This window comes from Schistocerca nitens, chromosome 1 (assembly GCF_023898315.1).
Source record: "Schistocerca nitens isolate TAMUIC-IGC-003100 chromosome 1, iqSchNite1.1, whole genome shotgun sequence".
Classification (NCBI taxonomy): Eukaryota; Metazoa; Arthropoda; class Insecta; order Orthoptera; family Acrididae; genus Schistocerca; species Schistocerca nitens.
Window position 1 is genome coordinate 764,861,706 of NC_064614.1, and position 20,694 is coordinate 764,882,399.

A 20,694-nucleotide genomic window follows, 5' to 3' on the forward strand; every position below is an offset into this window, starting at 1 on the left:
GAGGACTCGAAGCTCCGACGAGGGGAGGTACGCGAATCGTGGCAAAGTGCCCAAGACCGTGCGGCTATCCCGCGCGGCCGTGCGGGATAACGCGCACTTAAATCTTTCTCTGCGAGAACTGGTTTCTCATGTTTTTTCATGATGATCATTACTGTCTATGTAGGTGGGCACCAACAAAATATTTTCGCAATCGGTGGAGAAAGTTGATGACTGAAATTTCACCAGAAGACCCCGCAGCAACGAGAAACGTCTTTGTTTTAATGATTGCCACTCCATTTCATGTATCATGTCCGTGGCAATCTCTCCTATTTGGGATAATACAAAACGAGCTGCCTTTCTTTGAACTTTTTCGATGTTCTCCGTCAGTATCAACTGATGCGGATCTCACACTATACAGTAATACTCAAGAGCTTGAAGAAATTATCTCACAAAAATTCCAAATAAGTATACTACAATATTGCTGCAGGATATTAATGCATAACTCTGCAGCGAAAAAATTTAGGAACAAGCAGGAGCGACAAATGACTAATAGAACTCTGCAGAGTAACCAGCCTAGTAACGAAATCCGCCGCCTTTAGGCATTTCCCCAGTAAACAGAAAACGTGGAGTTCTTCAGATCTCAATTGAGGTAAACTTCAAGTATACTACGTTGAAATTCCAGCGAATCCTCCCAAGAAAGCCAGAATGTTAAGTTAATAAGAAATACTGAATTAGATTGTGACCACTATCTATCCAAAATGAAATACCAAGAGACAAGTCAAAGCAATGATTCTGCAGTATATGAGTAGAAGACTCAAACAGGGGGAAAACTTTTGCAATAAACTAGAAACAAAAAATCTAGGAAATTGAGAACAGCAAAAGAAATAATTCTCTAAACCGAAACGAAAAAGTGGGCGTGGTGGAATCTGCAATGTGATGCAGCACTTACAAGAAGATTAAATGCATTGCAAAATTGGAATAAAGAAAATAACACGGAAAACCGGTAAGATTAATTGAAACACCCAAACTGACCATGAATACTGAGATGATAAAAACCAAGTACAACACATAGACAATGACTTCAAGATGTGCAATAATATTAAGTTCTATGAGACTTTTAAAATAAACTTAAGTAAATATTCTCCACCAAACTTTTGGCTCAAAGACCAAAATGGGAAAATAGCACTTAATACCCAAGAAACTGCGATATTTTAGCGAAGTATTTGATAATTAACTAATTTCCATGCCTCCACCCATGTGGGAAGCTACCGAGAATAGTTTATTAATAATTTAAAGAAAAAGGTCACGTTTGGATTTACAGTCCATACTCGGCACTTTTACGCGTGGTATACGTGACTGCGTCAACCAGTAGTTCAGGCCAGAAGCAATTTATTTCAGTGAGGCTGTTGACAGGCCGCACTCTTCTGAGTGACATTTGCGGCAGCAACAGGGCAAGTAGGAGAAGTGCCACGTGAGGGTTGGGTGATGTGAACAGAACGTGATTGAAGACGCCATGTTCTCTCCGCTACCAGCTCCAAGACTGACAGCACGCACGCATCCTTCTCACTCCTCTCCTACGTTTTGGACTTTAGTCCATGACGGATCACCCACAATGGCTCCTTCGAATGGTTGGTGGCTAGAACGCCGTCTCTCAAGTGCACCCTTTATATCCCATAAGGTAAATAACGAAATTTTATCTGCTTCGTCCTCGGATGCCTACATTCCTGCATTTGTGCCGCGCTGTAGCTTATACATTTTTACTGAATGTAAGAGATGCCATCATGTTTGTTGGTGGCCGGATGGGTTTCAATTGAACATGGCACGCTCGAATTTCTCGTGAGCCGTGTGAACGTACGTAGAATCAGTGTACCCATCGAAAAATGTCTGTAGCTTCGGGGTGCTGGCTAAGGGATTAACAGAGCGAGATTTAAACTAAAGGAGCGTAAGTTACTTAGTTACTATAAGTGAAAGCTATCCACACTTAGACAGAGGTCGGGAGAAGAGTTTGAAGCATTCGTCTATCGTATACGTGCAATTTCGTGCCAGACTTATATCCTGGGGTTGGGTAGAACGAGGAATGAAGTGTTGCTCGAGGAAGCAGCGGCGAAGTTGTTTATTTATTTATTTATTGTTCCGTGGGACCAAATTAAGGAGAAGTCTCCATGGTCATGGAACGAGTCAATACATGAAATTATTACACGATATTAGAAACAGATAAAATGAAATATAAAAAAACATATTCAGGCGACAAGTCGTAAGTTTAAATAAAGAAAATCAACAATGTAACACTGGAATTTGCTTAATTTTTTAGCGCTTCCATGAGCTCCTCGACAGAAAAGAAGGAGTGAGCCGTGAGGAAACTCTTCAGTTTAGACTTAAAAGAGTTTGGGCTACTGCTAAGATTTGAGAGTTCTTGTGGTAGCTTATTGAAAATGGATGCAGCAGAATACTGCACTCCTTTCTGCACAAGAGTGAAGGAAGTGCATTCCACATGCAGATTGGATTTCTGCCTAGTATTAACTGAGTGAAAGCTGCTAACTCTTGGGAATAGGCTAATATTGCTAACAACAAACGACATTAAAGAAAATATATACTGTGAGGACAATGTCAGAATTCACAGACTATTGAATAGGGGTCGACAAGAGGTTCTCGAACTTAAACCACATATAGCTCGAACAGCCCGTTTTTGAGCCAAAAATACCCTTTTTGAAACAGAAGAATTACCCCAAAAATAATACCATACGACATAAGCGTATGAAAATATGCGAAGTAGACTACTTTTCGTGTTGAAGTGTCACTTATTTCAGATACTGTTCTAATGGTAAATAAAGCAGCATTTAGTTTCTGAGCAAGTTCCTAGACGTGGGCTTTCCACAATAGCTTACTATCTATCCGAACGCCTAGGAACTTGAACTGCTCCGTCTCGCTTATAATATGCCCATTCTGTCTGAACAAAATATCGGTTCTTGTTGAATTGTGAGTTAGAAACTGTAAAAACTGAGTCTTACTGTGATTTAGCATCAAATTATTTTCCACAAGCCACGAACTTATTTCATGAACTACATTATTTGATACTGTTTCAATATTACACACAAGATCCTTCACTACCAAGCTGGTGTCATCAACAAACAGAAATATTTTTGAATCACCTGCAATACTAGAAGGCATATCATTTATATAAATAAGAAACAGCAGTGGCCCCAGCACCGACCCTTGGGGAATGCCCCACTTAACAGTGCCCCATTGGGACTGAACATCACTAACACTCTCAATATTGCGGAGAATTACCTTCTGCTTTCTGTTCATAAAGTAAGAGGCGAACCAATTGTAAGCTACTCCCCTTACTCCAAAATGGTCCAACTTCTGCAGTAATATTTTATGGTCAACACAGTCAAAAGCCTTCGTTAAATCAAAGAAAACACCTAGCGTTCGTAACCCTTTATTTAATCCGTCCAAAACCTCACAGAAAAAAGAGAATATAGCATTTTCAGTTGTTAAACCATTTCTAAGACCAAACTGAACATTTGACAGCAAATTATGTGAATTTAAATGCTCCAGTAACCTTGTATGTACAACCTTCTCGATAACTTTAGCAAACACCGATGGCATAGAAATAGGTCTAAAATTCTCAACATTATCAATGTCTCCCTTTTTATAAAGTGGCTTCAGTACCGAGTACTTTAAGCGGTCAGGAAACCGACCACTCCTAAAGGAAAAGTTACAGATATGGCTAAGTACTGGGCTAACATACATAGAACAATACTTCAGTATTCTGCTAGATGCACCGTCATATCCATGAGAGTTCTTGGTCTTTAGTGGTTTAATTATTAACTCAATCTCCCTCTTGTCCGAAAATGATCATTAAATACTGTACATATATGCGACTTATCAGTAACATGGACATTCCCACTACGCAGCCACTTCCTTTACGACTGACCATATGGTTTTAATTTTATCCTGAGACTTAGCTATTCTATCTGCATACCAAACACTTTTTGCCTTCCTAATAACATTTTTAAGCACCTTACAATACTGTTTGTAATGGGATGCTCCATTTAGATTTTTACTTTTTCTAACGTTTTGATATAATTGCCACTTTGTTCTACAAGATATTCTTATCCCTCTAGTCAGCCACCCAGGCTGCCTGTTTGTGCTAGTACCCTGTTTTGAACGTTCTAACGGAAAACAACTTTCAAAGAGCACGAGAAAAGTCTTGAGAAAAGCATTATATTTATCGTCTACTGTATGAGCGCTATAAACATCTTGCCACTCTGGTTCCTTGATAAGGTTTACAAAGGTCTCTACAGCAACTGGATCAGGTTTCCTAAACAGCTGATGACTATATTTAACACGTGTTGCAGCACAAAAACCTTTTAGAGATAAAATTTGTGCATCATCATCTGAAAGGCCATTCACCTTTTTGCTTACAGAATGCCCTTCTAGTAATGAGGAATGAACAAAAATGTTGTCTATGGTTGTTCTACTGTTCCCTTGCACTCTCGTTGGAAAGAATACGGTTTGCATAAGATTATAGGAACTAAGGAGGTCTACCAGCATCCTCTTTCTTGCACTATCACTTATACAATTAATATTGAAGTCACCACATACAACTAACTGTTTGTATTTCCTATAAACTAAACCAAGAACCTCCTCTAGCTTTAGCAAAAATGTTGTGAAATCGGAGTCTGGGGATCTATAAATAACAACAGTTAGAAGTTTAGCTCCATTAAATTTAACCACACCTGCACAACATTCAAAAACCTTTTCAGTGCAGTACTTTGAAACATCAGTTGACTCAAATGGGATGCCGTTTTTCACATACATGGCTACTCCCCCACACCACAAAGAGCTCCTCGAAAAGCTGCCAGCCAACCTGCATCCTGGTCAAGGAAGCCTCTGAATTATTTCCTTATTTAAGAAGTGTTCAGATATACCAATAATTTCAGAGTCAACATCTATAAGCAGTTCACTAACTTTATCTCTAATACTTTGTATATTTTGATGAAACATCATAATTCCCTCATTACTCGGATACCTAAGCTTTGTCAAAGGTGGTTCCTTTGTTAGAGAGACTTCCCTTAAGCAGGAATACCTATCAGCTGACTTCAATCTGAAAAAGGTGCAGCCTTAACACCCACTACTGCAGGAATTTTCCCATGAGTAATCCCACCAACCCCACCTATGCTGTCACCTATAAGCTTTGCCAACCTCCCCTTCCCATACCTGTTGAGGTGCATGTCATGTCTATTGAAACCCGTCCTGCTGATAGACTCCACTGACACCACTGAAATGTGACCCATGCTTTCTGTCATCAGCACACCCCCAAGTCTCATGTTATTACGCCTGACGGCTGTATTAAAATGAGGCCGATCGTGACGCTGAAACAGTTCCACGAAATGTACATTCGTGTTGCCAGTCTGAGTGGCTATCTTTTCCAGGTCACCATTTATGTCATACTCCCCATCCCTACCAATACTATTACCAGCCCCACCCACAATCACTACCTAATCCTCTTTAGTAAAATCCCTACATAACCCCCTATGTTAACAGTCACCTGAGCCAATCCTGCATTAGGCTTCACAATGCTGGTGACCTGATACTCACTCCCCAGCACTTCCTGCAACTGCTGGCCTACACCTCTGCCATGAGAACTACCTAACAGCAGAACCTTCTTCTTCCTCTTCGACTTTGCAGCTGTTCTAGCCACCGTAACTACTGAGGTCTGCTGCATACTTCCTACATCTACAGCTACAGCTACTAGAGATTCCTCTTAACTAGACTCTGACAGTTGGTCATATCTATTGTAAATACCAATAGTAAAACTATCTGAAAATCTTCTTCTCCTAGCAGATCTCTTGCCAACAGCCAGCTCCCATTCCCCAACCCCCTTCTCCCTCCTCATCCTATCTAGCTCCTCCTGTGCGTTTTTCAGCTGCACCTGAAGGACACAGATCTTACGCTCCTGCTCCTCTATCAACTTACTCTTGCTACATAACCTGCAGTTCCAGGAGAGGATCTCACCAGAATGCCCACTGGCTTACCCACTGCATTCCCCCCAGTGAAAATACTTTGAACAAGTCTCACACCGCAACCCACTACTCATGAACCTACGGCAAAGCCCACACTTCTCACTCATGGTAAAATTTTACTTTATCTAAGTTCCGCTACTTCAATATAAGATGTTAAAAACCTGACTACAATAATCACAAACTTACTCTACAAGGGAAGTAACTACTATTATTAACAGTATTAATAAACAACACATGTGAATATAACAAAAGACTAACACAGAAAGAGAATCAAACGTCTAATGACACAGTAACGAAGCTGAAAACAGTTCCCAAAAATTTCTTCTAAAATTATTTCACTAGAAAACACAAAAAACACCGGTTTAAGACTATTAAATTTCCTAAATAAACCACTATACTCAAACAATTAATTAGTACTTAGCTTTCGATCCGCCGCTACAGCTGCAACTGGTCAGCGCGTAATGTAAACACAGGTAAGAGGTTACGTTGCTCGATACGAAACACTCACATATATCAGGTCACAACACAAGAAAGGCAGAGGTGAATGAAGAAACCACTAATAAGTCACTTACATAGTAAATATTATCACAAAAACCGTTAAAATATGTTTTTGAAACCTAAAACCTAAAAATGTATAAAAACTTAGAGAGCGATCTCACAGGCAGTCACTCGCTTATGACGTCACACCAAAGATCCTGCTGCTACAATGGCAGGTTATCAAGACTTAAGTGAGTTTGAACATGGTGTTATATTCGGCGCACGAGCGATGTGACACAGCACTCCGAGGTAACGATGAAGTACTTGTTGACGTACTTATCAGAGGTATACAAAAATCGGAGGCGAAGTAAACGTTACATCGCTCTCGTCCTTGCACGAGGCAGTTTGTCTTGCACTATCATGGCAAAAGGTAGAACGTTTTGTTTCGTTACCTTCACACAATAATGATCCCCACAGTGTTTCCACCAGTGGGACAAACTGTAGATGATGCTAGTGGGCGGGTCACACAGCTGACAGGTGTCGGGCTCCTTGCAGCCCTCATTGTAGGGAGACTGGCCATCTAGCTGTTGAGTGTTTTCAGACGTGGCATGGAACGAAGCGAAGCCAGAAAAAGTTTGAAAGTTACAGAGGCAACGGAAGGCTGGGGCAGGGAAAAGACCCGGAGCTATGCTTCCCTGCAACGAACTAAGGGAAAAACTTCTATTCCCAAAGTTTCCGCTGGACTGCATGTCTTTATTTTACACGCAGCACACCTGAAATCGTATGTGGGGACGTCGGGTGAGGTCTATGGGTGCCAGTCAGTATCTAATGGCTTAACACAACAACCTTTAACATTGAGCCACTCAGTTAGAATGGAGCTATAGATCGTCTCCAGATTCGTGCCAAACGGGTCATCAGTGAAACTGAAAATGCAGAGGGGAAAATTCGTCTCTGTGTTTCTTTAAATAATTTTGGAAGAAGAGATGTAGAAATTCCATGCGCAACAGTGCTGGCCAGCTTACAAAAGACACCTCATGATGAATAGGAGGAGTGCCATTTCAGATTAGATCAAAGCAAAGGTCATTCCCAACGAGACGTGTACATAATCGGGCCACTCCTTATAAATGGACAGAGGGCAAAGGTGTCACACTGTCACACCTGGGTAACCACCCCTGATACATATCTGCTGCCTCACGTGCACGAGACACTTGACGGATTAGCAAACTGCAAGTATTTCAGTCTTCTTAATATGAATTCAAGCTTTCATCAGATAGCCATTGTGCCTCAGAACAGGCCTCAAACGGCTTTTTTGCCCTTTCTGGAATTTCTTAGAATGTCTTTAGGTTTCAGAAATGCACCCACTACATTCCAATGGTTTGGGAATCTGTCATTATAGGTGTAGAAAACGACAATGTATATATTATTTCTTGATGATATCATTGCCTTTCGTGGAGAATAGAGGAACATGTCGAATAACTAAAAAGTGTACTTCTAGGGCTACAAGGGGTCAAACGTGAGACTGAAGTTGGAAAAATGTTTTTCTGCGGAATCTTAAGTGCTGAATATGAGCTACATAGTAAGTTCTGATGGAAGAAGAAAAAGAAAGTTCTCTTTTTTTTGGAATCTTATGTGCAATTTCTGTGCCACATTATAAGTTCTGTTAGAGTTAAATAAGACCAGCAACTTACAGAAGTAGTTGATAATTTCCCTCTACCTAAAGATGCGGAGGACCCACTGTCATTTCTACAGTATGCTGATTAGTATCACAGATTCGTCCAAGATTATGAGCTGTGACCAGATACTTAACCAAGTTAAAGAAAAATCGATTTGAATATATGAAAAGAAGTGATAATGAGCCTGAGTCTGCATGCTTATTGATCAGCTTATAAATTAAGTACACATAACACCCAGGTGCAAGATTTGGTTGCTCGATCTCTTGTTTGTGTTAAATGTAACTGTGCCTTTTAACTGCAGTATAAGCTGGCTGCGGGACAGATAACAGACATTGTCTTTTTATATGGATTGTGGTCGCTGTTAAGTGTGGGTATGGAAACAAACGAAGGATAAGGAGAAGTTGTAGGCGATTTCTATCTCATGTGCGAATTTCTGCCTACTGTGGAAAAAATTGTAGTTATTACCGAATATCTTACGAACAATGACACGAATTGAATGTAACATTGCTCGTAGTTGACTGACGTGTTCTAGAGGTAAAGAAATTGGAGAATTTACTTACCACAGCTGTAATGAACAGACAGGAACACAACCCAGTCATATTGACGAAAAGAAGGATGAAGATTGATACATTCATCACTCTCTGCAAAAGGGAGACAGATCTGGAACAAAAGTTACAGTACTGACATAAAATTCTAGCAAAATCGTTGGAGACATTAGTATTCGTATTTATAGGATGCAGTCAGTTTAAAGACAATGAAACAAAGAAGTTCAGGTTTGCCTCACTGAATTAATGCACTGAACGGAAGTATATCATTTTTATGTACAGATGATGAAGAAGCTGCGTAATATTCACAATTTAAAACAAATTTAATTTACTAACGTAAAGGCATCGAACACTGTTTTCAAAAAAAAAAATAATGAATCCATACACTGAGTCACATTAGCGAGACCTGTGGCTTCTGTCGCTGGAGAAACATAAGTTCTTTTATTTTACTTGCAAAATCATGCAGTTATTGACCTAGATTAAAATGAGACACTGAAAACTGGTTTCAGAAATTAATAATGCTGATGACAGTATTCAGACCGCATTATATACAGAAATGAGAGACAGAACATACAACAGCTGCTCAATTAAACTTAATGGTTATACTCTGACTGACGACTTCCAAGTACTTGGAAAAATCACTTTCCAAATTGAGCGGAAAAAACAGAGTCAAATAGTTTAGTCTAAAAAGAAAGAAAGTATTTTAAAGATCTCATTAAAAAGATAATCAACAAGAAGTAGTATGAACAATCTTTAATGAAATTAATAGAATTATAGAGGTTTCCATAAACCAAAAAATTAAATGCTTCTGATAGAATTATAAACATAATGATGAAGTTTAGCTCTGACTTAATAACTATTAATGACACACGAAATTTTTCTAGACAGTTAAAATATATTATTGTTAAACCTTTTTGTAATAAAGGGACTGGGATATTATCCTTTTACTGTAATCTTTATTCAAAGTATTCGAGAAAGGAATGTATTGAAGCCTAGTATTACACATAAGGAGAAGTAAAACAGTCCCCACAATCGTATCTTCGGGTGGGGACTATTCAGGAGGACGTCGTTATCAAGATAAAGAAGACTGGTGTTCTGCGTATCTTAGTTTGGGATGTCAGATCCCTTAATCGAGAAGGTAGGTTAGAAAATTTAAAAAGGGAAATGGATAGGTTGATGTTAGATATAGTGGGAATTAGTGAATTTCGGTGGGAGGAGGAACAAGACTTTTGGTCAGGAGAATACAGGATTATGAATACAAAACCAAATAGGGGTAAGCAGGAGTAGGTTTAATAATGAATAAAAAAATAGGAGTGCGGGTAAGGTACAACAAACAGCATAGTGAACGCATTATTGTGGCCAAGATAGACACAAAGCCCATGCCTACTACAGTAGTACAAGTTTATATGCCAACCAGCTCTGCAGATGATGAAGAAATCGATGAAATATATGATGAGATAAAAAAAATTATTCAGATAGTGAAGGGAGACGAAAATTTAATAGTCATGGGTGACTGGAATTCGAGAGTAGGAAAGGAAGAGAAGGAAAAGTAGTAGGTGAATATGGATTGAGGGTAAGAAATGATAGAGGAAGCCGCCTGGTAGAATTTTGCACAGAGCATAACTTGATCACAGCTAACACTTGGTTCAAGAATCATAAAAGGAAGTTGTATACATGGAAGAATGCTGGAGATACTAGAAAGTAACAGATAGATTATATTATGGTATGGCAGAGATTTAGGAACCAGGTTTTAATTTGTAAGACATTTCCAGGGGCAGATGAGGACTCTGACCACAATCTAGTGCTTATGAACTGTAGATTAAAACTGAAGAAACTGCAAAAAGGTGGGAATTTAAGGAGATGGGACCTGGATAAACTGACTAAACCAGAGGTCGTACATAGTTTAAGGGAGAGCATAAGGGAACAATTGACAGGAATGGGGGAAAGAAATACAGTAGAAGAAGTATGGGTAGCTCTGAGGGATGAAGTAATAAAGGCAGCAGAGGATCAAGTAGGTAAAAAGACGAGGGCTAGTAGAAATCCTTGGGTGACAGAAGAAATATTGAATTTAATTGATGAAAGGAGAAAATATAAAAATGCAGTAAATGAAGCAGGCAAAATGGAATACAAACGTCTCAAAAATGAGATCGACAGGAAGTGCAAAATGGCTAAGCAGGGATGGCTAGAGGACAAATGTAAGGATGTAGAGGCTTATCTCACTAGGGGTAAGATAGATACTGTCTACAGGAAAATTAAAGAGACCTTTGGAGAAAAGAGAGCCACTTGTATGAATATCAAGAGTTCCGATGGAAACCCAGGTCTAAGCAAAGAGGGGAAAGCAGAAAGGTGGAAGGAGTATGTAGAGGGTGTATACAAGGGCGATGTACTTGAGGACAATATTATGACGTAGATGAAGACGCAATTGGAGATACGACACTGCGTGAAGAGCTTGACAGAGCACTGAAAGACATGAGTCGAAACAAGGCCCCGGGAGTAGACAACATTCCATTAGAACTACTGACGGCCTTGGGAGAGCCATTCCTGACAAAACTCTACCATCTGATGAGCAAGATGTATGACACAGGCGAAATACCCTCAGACTTATAGAAGAATATAATAATTCCAATCCGAAAGAAAGCAGGTGCTGACAGATGTGAAAATTACCGAACTATCAGTTTAATAAGCCACAGCTGCAAAATACTAAAGCGAATCATTTACAGACGAATGGAAAAACTGGTAGAAGCCGACCTCGGGGAAGATCAGTTTGGATTCAGTAGAAATGTTGGAACACGTGACCTTACGACTTATTTAGAATAAAGATTAAGGAAAGGCAAACCTACGTTACTAGCATTTGTAGACCTAGAGAAAGCTTTTGACGATATTGACTGGGTAAAATACAGGGAGCGAAAGGCAATTTACAATTTGTACAGAAAACAGATGGCAGTTATTAGAGGCGAGGGGCGTGAAAGGGAAGCTGTGGTTGGAAAGGGAGTAAGACAGGGTTGTAGCCTCTCCCCGATGTTATTCAATCTGTATATTGAGCAAGCAGTACAGGAAACAAAAGAAAAATACGGAGTTAGGTATTAAAATCCATGGAGATGAAATAAAAACTTTGAGGTTCGCCGATGACATTGTAATTCAGTCAGAGACAGCAACGGACTTGGAAGAGCCGTTGAACGGAATGGACAGTGTATTTAAAGGAGAATATAAGATGAACATCAACAAAAGCAAAACGAGGATAATGGAATGTAGTCGAATTAAGTCTGGTGATGCTGAGGGAATTAGATTAGCAAATGAGACACTTACAGTAGTAAAGGAGTTTTGCTATTTGGGGAGCAAAATAACTGATGATGGTCGAAGTAGAGAGGTTATAAAATGTAGACTGGCAAAGGCAAGGAAAGCGTTTCTGAAGAAGAGAAATTTGTTAACATAGAGTGTAGATTTAAGAGTCAGGAAGTCGTTTCTGAAAGTATTTGTATGGAGTGTAGCCATGTATGGAAGTGAAACATGGACGATAAATAGTTCGGACAAGAAGAGAATAGAAGCTTTCGAAATGTGGTGCTACAGAAGAATGCTGAAGATTAGATGGGTAGATCACATAACTAATGAGGAGGTATTGAATAGAACTGGGGAGAAGAGGAGTTTGTGGCACAACTTGACAAGAAGAAGGGACCGGTTGGTAGGACATGTTCTGAGGCATCAAAGGATCACAAATTTAGCATTGGAGGGCAGCGTGGAGGTTAAAAATCATAGAAGGAGACCTAGAGATGAATACACTAAGCAGATTCAGAAGGATATAGGTTGCAGTAAGTACTGGGGGATGAAGAAGCTTGCACAGGATAGGGTAGCATGGAGAGCTGCATCAAACCAGTCTCAGGACTGAAGACCACAACAACAACATCTCTTGGTACAATAGCAAGATTCAAAGCTAAATGAATGAATATCTTAAATAATTTCGTATTTCTACTCAATGATGCTTTATCGCACAACTTTCTGGGGTTATCACATAAAAAAATTATCTATTGCACCAAAGCAAGTATTAAGAATAGTACGCGATATTCACCCGCAGTCATCTTCTATGCACTTCACCAAGGAGTTTGACATTTTCACTGTTTCACAGTAGTCATTCTTATTTGCAGATTAATATATACAGTTACAACATTAAATGTAAAAAATGACCTCTGATAATCATTATTAAACCTGTCAGTGGTTGAGAAACACCGAATACGCTGAACAAAATTAAGTAATGAGTTTATTTTGCTGCATGCCTTATATTTGTGTTCGTATGTGCCTGTTGAAGATCCTTACGTAATAATCGTTTGATTGCAAAAAAATTGTTGTATATACTTTATATGTTTGGTTTCTTGTACGTACGGAAAAAATCACTATAGGAGTGTCACGGAAGTTTGAAATGTACTTGCGTGTGCCCCAGTGCAAAAACGGCTGAGAAACGTGGGTTAGCTAACATTTATAATATGTCAAAAAAGTTTTGAGATAATTGCTATTGTTGGGTTGACACAATGAAATTTCTTTTTGTTATGTCACACCGTAAATTATGTGTCAACTTGAACTGTGGACAGATTTGTTTAGAAGGCTTTTTAAAGTAGTCATGATGAATATATTACAATGAAATGGATAAACTGGAGAACTGAAAATGGAAATTCTTTCAAGTCTGTTAAGCGAAGTTTTATAAGCAGGCTGTCCCGTTTTTACATTTAATGAATGGATGATTAAATTATCTTCTCTTGAAAACTATCCTCCACTGATTTGTTGCCGTGGGAGGAAAGGTTCTCCACCAGAAAGGAATCAGCAGTCAAAGCAGGTGATGATCATACATCAAAACAGGCGGTGTCATTTGCATCTGCCAGAAATATGCGATGAAGAGTCCTCTTACTTATTACCTTGGCTACAGTAAAAACATAAATGGAAAAAATTGTCAAGCCTTCGGATACGACTGGATGAACAAAATATCTTCCTCATGTAACATGATAAAAATGCGCGAAATCACTAAGCTCAATATTTGGCTATTAGCAGTTGTCGAAACTGCATCCACCGACCTACCTTATATGCACCTAAAACATGATAACATACAAACATATTCTGCTGCTACTAATGTTTCGTGACTGTAGCTCAGTAGTATGAGGTTTTCGATACCCCACAATATTTATGAACTGTGGCATGCACCTGTAACAAGGAATGATGCATTTTAAATAGAAATAATCCCGGATGAAATAGACTGATAAGACTATACAGTGTTACTAAACACAGTAAATAAATTACAAGCAATAGATACAAAATTCAAATTCACGACAAGGAATCGGAATATCACGTAACCATTCCACGACACTGAGCAAGGTAACAGCTGTTTCATAATACGGAAAGGGGGACCAATCTGACAACACCGCGAATCGAAATATAATAACGGCGCTATATTCAGCTTCCATTCAGTCAGGTATTAGCGACCTACAAGTTTCTATTTTACCATACGCTACAACATTGCTGCCTCCCTAATGGTGAAGTACCCGTGTTCAAGCTATCCCAAAACAGGGTGACCACTTTATCCAAGCTTCACCACTACAAATAACTGACATGATTTCATCCAGTTCTTTCAACTCTATAGAAGCTCCACACCATCACAGTTCGACACCAATGGAATGCAGTCTGTCTCACAAGTCGGGACACAAAACAGGACTCCTCGTCATCGGAACACATAACAGAACAGAAACATGAATACGAGTAGAAACAGAGAATGCCCATTCAAAGAATGTGAGCTGTGTGACGTACAAACTGCAAAGGTTGCCCGTTGGTCGGAACGAACTGACTCCCCAAAAATTCATATACAGCAACCACGTGAAAAGATTGCTCAGAATGCTTATATCGCTTAACCAAAGCTGATCACAGCAGATACAAGGAAAAACGGCAAAGATAATTGCCGCAATATATTAAAAGCAATACAAAATGAGAAGAAACAAATGTGCTGAATGAACAGGTAACTTTGATGGAATGGACAGGCAACTTTCAGTGGCTAGGAAAGTCCAATGAAGAAGTTACAGAAGTTCTTTGTTGGTATTTTGTAGACATTCGATGATAGTGCTAGTGACATCTATTCACTGGAACAACGTTTCATGAAAGGAAGAGCAGTTTGATGTGAAACCCACAGAAAATATAGTATTCTTCTTCAGCCCAAACATTCAGTTTAGGATACACCTCTGTGTTGTAGTGGTTTTCTTATGTTGTTGCTATGAGGTAATTTCTGCTCAGTCGTGATGTCGTTGATGAAAGGTACGTTACTTTCGAAGGAGAGACCGACTCCAGCCACAATCGGGCATCGAAATGATTAGACGGTACAAGTTTACAATTTGTGCTGGACAGGACTCCAACTCGGATCTTCCAGTTAAAGCGAATGGTTGCATCTACAGCTTCGGCCATCTGGACATGACTTCCATCCGACACTACTTGGTGGCAGTAAGACCTGTACGCCTGCAAGAGGCGCGAACCGCGTGTGCGTCGGCACTGCAATTATCAAGACACTCGTGCCTATAGTTGTAGTACTCGTATACGTATGTGTGTGTGGTGTCTGTTCTGTCCGGATCCACCAACAATACCATACACAGGGCCACTGAGTAGATTTAGGTCCAGGGTGTTGTAGTCGACTCCACTAAGAACTTCTGATCGAGAGAGGTGGTGCAACGGTTAACACAATATACTCGCTTTCAGGAGGACGGCGTTTCAAATACCATGTGGCCATCCAGATTTAGGTTTACCGTGATTTCGCAAATTGCTCCAGGAAAATGTCGGGATGGTTCCTTTGAAAAGGGCATGGACAAATTCCGTCCCCAGCCTTTCGATAACCCGAAGTTGTACTCCGTCTCTAAAGACCTCACTGTCGACGGGACGTTACACTCTAATCTTGTTTCTTTTTTTTTAAGTTCTGAAACAGCGGGTAGCTGTGTTCCTAGGAGAGGGAGCAGTGTCACTGGCTGTCGTGTATGCGGTATGGCGTAGTAGTTATTATCGCTAGTTGGCATACTGGGGATGCAACTTCAAATCAGACAATCAGTAGTTATTTGTTATTTAATATTTATCATTACTAGAAGGTTCTTAACATGTCTAATGACTCTAATATTTGTATATTATGCAATATTCGATACTTGAATAAACAGCTGCACTTTCCACCTAGGAAGTCAGTTGTCTTCTGGCTGCAAATTGGAGTTCGTAACAAATTTGCTTTCAGTGCGAATGTACTGTATTTCACAGACGACCCCGCTTCCGGATGTGGACTTGTGCGTGTTTACAGTATATATACTGACATCAATTACTACTATTTTTGAAGTAAAGATGCTTACACAGCATAGTAGTAGTTGCTGGGAAGTAATGATCTAAGATTAGAGGCACAGGTTAGGTTAGTGTTGTTTAACGTCCCGTCGACAACGAGGTCATTAGAGACGGAGCGCAAGCTCGGGTTAGGGAAGGATGGGGAAGGAAATCGGCCGTGCCCTTTCAAAGGAACCATCCCGACAGTTGCCTGAAACTATTTAGGGAAATCACGGAAAACCTAAATCAGGATGGCAGGAGACGGGATTGAACCGTCGTCCTCCCGAATGCGAGTCCAGTGTGCTAACCACTGCGCCACCTCGCTCGGTGATTAGAGACACAATTTGCTTTAATTCAACTTGCATCACTGTGCAAATGATCCAAGATTTTGATGATTGTATGTTGGGCAAAAAGTGTGCCTCAAAGGAAAATAGTATTTTTGTTTGTCTACTTTCAGGTATTTGACCTGTTACATTGTACAGAACGTCAAAAACAAACGCAAATCATCACCTACACTGTTAGTTTTAGTAATCAAAACAAGCTACAAAAATATTACGATACTATGGTTTCACAAAGACTTTGTACACAGTCAGAAGTGTTACAGTGTGTTTGGATTACATGTTTTTGTTATTTTCTCTGCATACTGTCTGTCATTGACCTGAGGTAGTCATTGGCCTCGGCAGTTTGCTAATGATGTCACACTCCTTCTCCCTGTAACTTCGTTCATTGGGATTTTGTTTGCTCCGTGTACCTTTGTGGGAAATGCTCTTCGCGACTGAGCTACGCCTTATGCCTCCTTTCTCTTACAAAGCTTCAAAATATTCGCAATTCTTTCTACATGTCGCAGACTGTCTTGGAAAACTTCTCCAGTCCAATATACAGCTCTAATGTTTCAGGAAGTTACAACACGACTCTTTATTTGCCGAAGAGTGGCCACTACAATCTGAAATGTGTGTCCAGTTATCACAGAAGCCGTTCTTGCTTACCTGAGGATTACCTGATGGTGCTGAATGTTCTTCACCAGCATCAGATTTATATTTTCGTCTGAGACATCTTCCTTCGACGAATCACCTATGTTATGAACAAATGCATTACTTTTAATGTCGAACTCTTCATACTTTTCTTTATTCCGACGTCTCTGCTCTTGATCTTCAGACCCTTCAAGCTTTAGGTGAACTTTCTGCATAGATGAGATGTTGACATTCAAAACTTCTAGTTCTGCTGCAACCATCAGCATCATGTGTACGAAGAAGATATTTATACAAGTCGAAGTTTGAGGAGTCACTGTTACACATAGAAACTGAACTAGATAAAGTATTTCGTATGTTGGTGACAAATATATATTCCCCGGGAACCAGAGAGGAACCGGAAACTGGCGATAGGATTCAACTGAATCCTCGTCGGAGGTCCGGAAAGCGCGTACCAGTAGTGGAGCAGAGACCCAACCGGCGAGTGCCTGTAATGTGGTCACCTGAAAAAACAAAGAGAAAACATAATTGGTACGTTCACGACAGAACTGTGCCATACGCTATCATGAACGAAATAACATGAACGAAATACCATGAACAACCAGGAATACACATCTTATATCTGGAGCTTGTTTTGGAACTTATCAGTAATTTACTGCACTCTTGGTTGATCTTTCGCTTATGTAAATTCTGTAGGAAAACCGAAAGAGAAGAAAGTGTTTGATATGTGGGGCTATAGGAGAATGTTCAAAACTTGGCGGACTGATAAGATAAGGAAGGGAGGTTCTCCGTAAAATCAGCAAATAAAGTAACATATGGAAATTATGACAAGAAGAAAGGACAGGATGATTACTGAGAAGATGAAGAGACAGTGTGGTAGGACATCTGTTAAGACATCAGGGAATATCTTCCATGGTAGTAGATGGAGGTGTAGGGGGTCAGAGTTATAGAGGAAGAGAAACACTGGAATATATTCAACAAGTAACAGAGGATATAGGGGGCAAGTGCTACTCTGAGACGAAGAAGCTGGGACAGGAGAGGAACTGACAACACAAAAAAGGTATCATCTTTAAAACTGGTCTGTACATCAGTATGTCTGCTATAGCTATATTGTTGCACTGTTATTTTGGTGTTAGCAAACTTCGTAACAGGTGGTGCTTCTTTTGTGTCATCAGTCTTATGTCTGGTTTGCTGCGGCCCGCCACAAATTCTTCTCCTGTGCCATCTCTTTATTTTGGAGTAGATCATCGTCATCCATTTTGCATCGCCGGTTCTCTGGAAGATTGGGAGGTAAGCGCACCTTCTTCTGTAGGAGGCATGTCTTGCTATCTATTTCCACAACGCCCAACGCCTTTATGTGCGGTGAAAGTATCATTGTTCAGGTTACGTGTAGTATAAATCTTGAGCAGTTTGCAGATGTTTTCAAATATGAGTTTGGAAGATTTCCGTCAAACGGTAGGGCAGCAGTGAATGATGAACTGGTTAATTTGCCGATAATGCGCGTAATTACAACTTAGCTGACAAATCAATATCGTCATTCTTAGTTAGTAGCAGCAGTCGGCGAACTACATTCTTGTATCAACAATTATTAGGCTACCGTGAACTGTTATAGTGTGATGTTTTAATATGGAAACTCAGAATAACAATGGAAATTTCATTTGTGATAATCATATTTTCAGTGCGGCTGGTCCAGGCAGAGGTTCGAGTCCTCCCTCGGGCATGAGTGTGTGTGTTCGTCCTTAGGATTATTTAGGTTAAGTAGTGTGTAAGCTTAGGGACTGATGACCTTAGCAGTTACGTCCCATAAGATTTCACACACATTTGAATCAAATTTTATTTAACTGCTAATAAGGACAATCACAGACGTGGCACAACATAGACACAAGAAGATAACGGCATAGAAACTTTGGGTACCAAAAGAAATACTTCAATAGATCGGCGAAAGTAGTGTTCAGGACAAGACAGGAAAATGTTCAAATGTCTGTGAAATCTTATGGGACTTAACTGCTAAGGTCATCAGTCCCTAAGCTTACACACTACTTAACCTAAATTATCCTATGGAAGAAACACATATACCCATGCCCGAGGGAGGACTCGAACCTCCGCTGCGACCAGCCGCACAGTCCATGACTGCAGCACCTCAGACCTTTCGGCTAATCACGCGCGACCAAGACAGGAAAATAAGTCTTTTAGGAATTAAACAGACAGGAAGTGCAGGGCAGTCAGGGTGAAATGCCTGTAGGAAAGATGTGAAGAAATCGAAAAGGAAATAACCGTCTGGAGGACTGGCACCGTGTAGAAAAGACAAAACGATCAGTGAAATTAAAAGTAACTGTGGTAACAATAATAGTGCAATGTGAATTCCGCTGTTGGACGCAGAGGAGAGAGTAGGTAGATGGAAAGAGTGCACTGTGGGTCCCTATAAATGGAAGGACTCGTCTTTATGAAGCGACAAAAGAATAAATTGGATCCGATATGGAAGACGTATCAGTATTACAGACAAATTTAACAAAACTCTGGAACACATGAGGTCAAATGAGGCAGAGTGAATAGACAACATTGCACCTGAAATTCTGAAACCATGGGTGGAAAAGGCAAGCATATACTGTTCAAGTTTGTGTGTAGTATCTATGGGTTGGCGACATACTATCACACTTTCTGAGAAATATCTTCCACATGTTTCCGAAGACAGCATTTGCAGAAAAATATGAACACTATCGTAAAATCAGCAAAACAGCTCATGCATCCAAGCTGCTGACAAGAGCAATAAACAGCAGCATGGTAAAGAAAACAGGATGTGTTAGATGACAATCAGTTTGGCCTTAGGAAAGGTAAAGACAACACAGATGCAATTCTGACGTAGTGCTTGATAATAGAAGAAAGATTGCACGAAAAATCAACAAACTCTCATAGGATTTGCCGACATAGAAAACGCGTTCGACGGTGTGCATTAGTCCAAGACGTTCGAAATAAGTGAAAAAGCTGAAGTAAGATATAGGGAATGATTAGTAATATACAATAACATCGATCCAGCAATGCTTCACATTTCCTAAGTATGTCTGGAAATTGGACATACATCCTAATCTTCTTCTCCCTTCTTTGGGTGTCCTCTACATCTCATTCTCCCCTATATATGGGGAACAGTTTATCTGACTGTGAAAAGAAAACGGAGATTTTCGAAGCAAAGCTTTTCTTTCTCATAGTGTGTAAATATTTTAACACGGGTAATGTATCACGAAACAAATACCGTCCGCACTGGCGGAATGTTATTTGATACCACGTACTTATACGTTTGTGACTATTACAGCGCCATCTATCAGAAATCGAAAGAAGTGGCCCAACTAAAACATTCATATTTCTTTACGTGCTACACGAATACGTAATAAAAAATGGGGGTTCCTATTTAAAAAAAAAACGCATTTGATATCCGTTTGACCTACGTCAGCGCCATCTAGCGGGCCAACCATAGTGCCATCTGGTTTCCCCCTTCAAGCTAGACAAGTTTCGTTCTTTGCAGTTTCTTCGTTTGACGCTTATTTCGTGAGATATTTGGCCCGGTCACGATCAATGGACCAATGGGTCAATGGATATTTATGTGTCCTCCCAAATGTTCATAAGAATATCGTGTAAAAATTTGAAGTAAATCAGTCAAGAACTTTTCAAGATTTTTGGTAACAATGTTTCCCCTTTATACATTACACATTCATTT

General features: G+C 39.9%; 1 protein-coding gene and 1 non-coding gene across 2 annotated transcripts in view; both read right to left on the minus strand.

Annotated features, from left to right (window-relative positions):
• LOC126237032 (odorant receptor 43a-like) overlaps nucleotides 1–17,264 on the minus strand; it is a 34,080-nt gene extending 16,816 nt beyond the window's left edge. Inside the window, exons 1-2 of the mRNA XM_049946795.1 lie at nucleotides 17,004–17,264; nucleotides 8,719–8,818 (exon numbers count right to left, since the gene is read on the minus strand). Of these exons, the coding sequence (XP_049802752.1) occupies nucleotides 8,719–8,818; nucleotides 17,004–17,257 (354 nt within the window). The 5' untranslated portion in view covers nucleotides 17,258–17,264. The remainder of the gene's footprint in view (nucleotides 1–8,718; nucleotides 8,819–17,003) is intronic.
• On the minus strand, nucleotides 16,270–16,342 carry Trnaa-cgc (transfer RNA alanine (anticodon CGC)). The gene has a single exon. It is a non-coding gene; the product is annotated as a tRNA-Ala (tRNA).
• Nucleotides 17,265–20,694: the final 3,430 nt, after the last annotated feature.